Genomic DNA, 2,840 nt, shown 5'->3' on the forward strand with positions numbered 1-2,840 from the left:
CAGCTGAGCTCAGAAATTTCCAATACTAACGACATGGGGTAAAAATGTACAGAAAGCAAAATTCCTCATTGTCATCACCACGTGTAGTTGACCATGTGCATATTTTCATCACTGACAGAGCCAGTGTTCATATATATGTTTTCTCTCCTCAGCTGAGCTGGTAATCGTTTCCCCACTGATTGTGAAAGCTTTCCCACGAATTGAACAACAATTCCGATAATGGTCGTCAACACATGTAGTTGACCATATGCATATTTTTCGTCACTCATAGGTTTTGAAAATATATACCTTTCACCCAACTGAGCTCAGTGGTTTCTCCACAGATTAGGAGAGCTCTTCCACAAATTGAACAATAGTTTCCCACAGTTGTTGTCAACACATGTAGCTGACCATGTGCATATTTAAAAAAGCTCACCTTCCTGCGCGAGTTCAACAGCTTTTTTGATAGCAGCAGCAGTACCCTCAGTGTCCTCAGCCCCCACAGGGACCACAAACTTCTTATTATTACCGTTCACTCCAGCAAGGCGAACGCGGGACATACCGCGTGCACAGTGAGAGAGGGAGAACATGGTTACAGTGGCGAGATAAAGCTGTGTTTGATCAGAAGCTCTCGAGGGGAGTACAAGGCATTTATCCGCTGCCAAAACCACACCGCTGTGGTGTGGTCTATTAAATTTTTTTAATAGTTTCACACACATGATATGATATGATTTGACACATAGTATTGGAGGAATTCATGATACTTTCCCCCAGAGATGGTATTGGTTTAAAATAAATATATATTATATATCCAACCAATTTATGAATAATCTATCGCTTTAATTCAATTTATTTCAAATGTTTATTACCATCTATTACGAGCGTTATATGTGGCTACCATAACAACTGAACATAAGAACTCACAGTAGCTGTGGTCAGTCGAAGAAGTAATTACTATATTGTTAGTATGAATAGTTCATACCACACCTTCGCCAAATCTATACGCCCAAACGTATAATAGCTGTAGTCTGTCGAACGAGTAACTTATAAGCACTTACAGTTCATACCACACCTTCAACACATCTCACTCGGCATCGTGGCTGATGATGAACTCTTTAACCTTCGCACTGTAGTGTAGCCAATACTACGTACCATTGTTCCGCCCGTCTCTTTGCGGGCTCTGTTTATTTGTTTGATTGGTTAAGGTTGATGAACGTTTCACTTGTGACTCGTATAATCTACCATGTCAAACGTGTATAATTCTGTTTCCACAAAAAAAACACATCTCACTATTTGCAAATGGGCAATATAACAACTGATCATAAGAAGCCCCAATAGCAGTGGTTAGTCGAAGAAGTAACTGCTACATTATAAATACTAACATTTCATACCACACCTCCGCCGAATCTTACTGATTCCATATTCGAATTTCCTCCAGTATTACTCAACTCAACAGTTACGGAGTGAACGAGTTATTCGAAATGTCTTCCGCAGAAGAAAACCGAGCCGATTCCACCGACACCAATACGGACCGCATCTACTGTCGGAGGTATCACGATATCATATAGCTACATTTACTCCTGCTACTGCTGCTAATGATGATGATATCATAATCATCATCATAATATTACATATACCATTATACAAACCGGCTTCAACTTCTCACGCCTTGCATATGGTGACTCCTACTACTACTACTGTCACCACTTTCCTCTCCTCCCTGGTCCTGTCGACGACAATGACTCGATGCAACAGCCGGCAACTGAACACACCCCCAATGCATAAAGAGCTGCCCTCGCTTAGCCGACAATCTCCGCTCAGCTATAGGTGGCCCTTTATAACTGATAGCACCACACATAGGAGGGGGGGCGCCGTTGGGATACTTTGGGTGCCGCAGCGGATGCTTATGTCGCGGCGGCTGGACTCCAACCTCGGACGTAGTAGTATCATCTTTTGCTGGCAAGGTAACAACTCCATTGATTCGGTTTTTGCTCTCATCGGGAATCTCATCAGTGGAATTATATTCACCCTCGATTTCTTTTCTCAGCGTCACTCGCCACGAAATTACATCTTTTTTTCCTCCCAAAATAGCCGCTGGACTTCCAATATTCAACGCGTTGAATTCTCCCAGACCAAATTGTGATGCTCTCCTTGATACTCTCCTCCCCCTCTTCCCCATAGACGCTCTCTCGAAACTGTCGCTCCGCAGTGTAGTTGACGACGACACTGAACAATCATCCACAGCACTTGTAGCTCTACCCCCAAAACGAACATACCGAAAAAATACCTCCAACATTGCTAAAGTCGGCGAAGTTACCCTCGCAGACGACGACCCACATGCTTCCAAAATCGCCATTTCCGATGCGCACGCGTGCAAGGGTATTCGTGGCGACATACCACACTTCGGTGAACATCCCCTGCATACTCTCATATCCCATATGTGAGGAAAATACTCATAACAGGTCTCAGAGAACTCTTCCTCGGTCGTCGGCAATTCCCGACAGCCCGTTAGCATTTTTACTAAGCCAGCGAATAGGAAAGCCCCTCCGACTGTTATCCACGTGACCTCAGGTGACATCACCAAACCGCTTCCAGTGATCAACTCTGAGAATGTTTCAACACTAACACCCCTTCTGAAATGTTCTTTGAAATCAATACCACCACCACCTCGCGTTAGAGGTAGTCTTAATCGATCTAACGCCTCGGGACAATACATATCTCTTCGCACATCGAAATGAAAATTAATTTTCCAAACACAGCCAGGAGTCGCTGACTGCGCATATTCCCAGTCCGAACGTCCTCAGGGTGGCCAGCCACTTCACCATCCTTATTTGCAAAGGACAAACTCAACTGTAGTATTT

At 43.8% G+C, this 2,840-nt stretch overlaps 3 protein-coding genes across 3 annotated transcripts in view; all 3 read right to left on the reverse strand.

Moving 5' to 3' along the window:
• Nucleotides 1–415: 415 nt before the first annotated feature.
• Pmar_PMAR019361 (hypothetical protein) lies at nucleotides 416–569 on the reverse strand (the record flags this gene model as incomplete). The annotated part of the gene is made up of 1 exon (XM_002778616.1): nucleotides 416–569. A coding segment is annotated over one exon (154 nt), but the record flags the coding sequence as incomplete, so codon positions are not given.
• A 1,629-nt stretch (nucleotides 570–2,198) lies between these two features.
• On the reverse strand, nucleotides 2,199–2,752 carry Pmar_PMAR019362 (CCR4-NOT transcription complex subunit, putative; the record flags this gene model as incomplete). Its single annotated transcript, XM_002778617.1, has 1 exon — nucleotides 2,199–2,752. A coding segment is annotated over one exon (554 nt), but the record flags the coding sequence as incomplete, so codon positions are not given.
• Nucleotides 2,753–2,801: 49 nt separating this feature from the next.
• Pmar_PMAR019363 (hypothetical protein) overlaps nucleotides 2,802–2,840 on the reverse strand; it is a gene marked incomplete at both ends in the record, with an annotated part of 193 nt that continues 154 nt past the window's right edge. Inside the window, one exon of the mRNA XM_002778618.1 lies at nucleotides 2,802–2,840. This exon is cut by the window's right edge and continues 4 nt beyond it. Coding sequence (XP_002778664.1) covers nucleotides 2,802–2,840 — 39 coding nt within the window.

Source organism: Perkinsus marinus (genome assembly GCF_000006405.1).
Source record: "Perkinsus marinus ATCC 50983 genomic scaffold scf_1104296948500, whole genome shotgun sequence".
Taxonomy (NCBI): Eukaryota; Perkinsozoa; order Perkinsida; family Perkinsidae; genus Perkinsus; species Perkinsus marinus.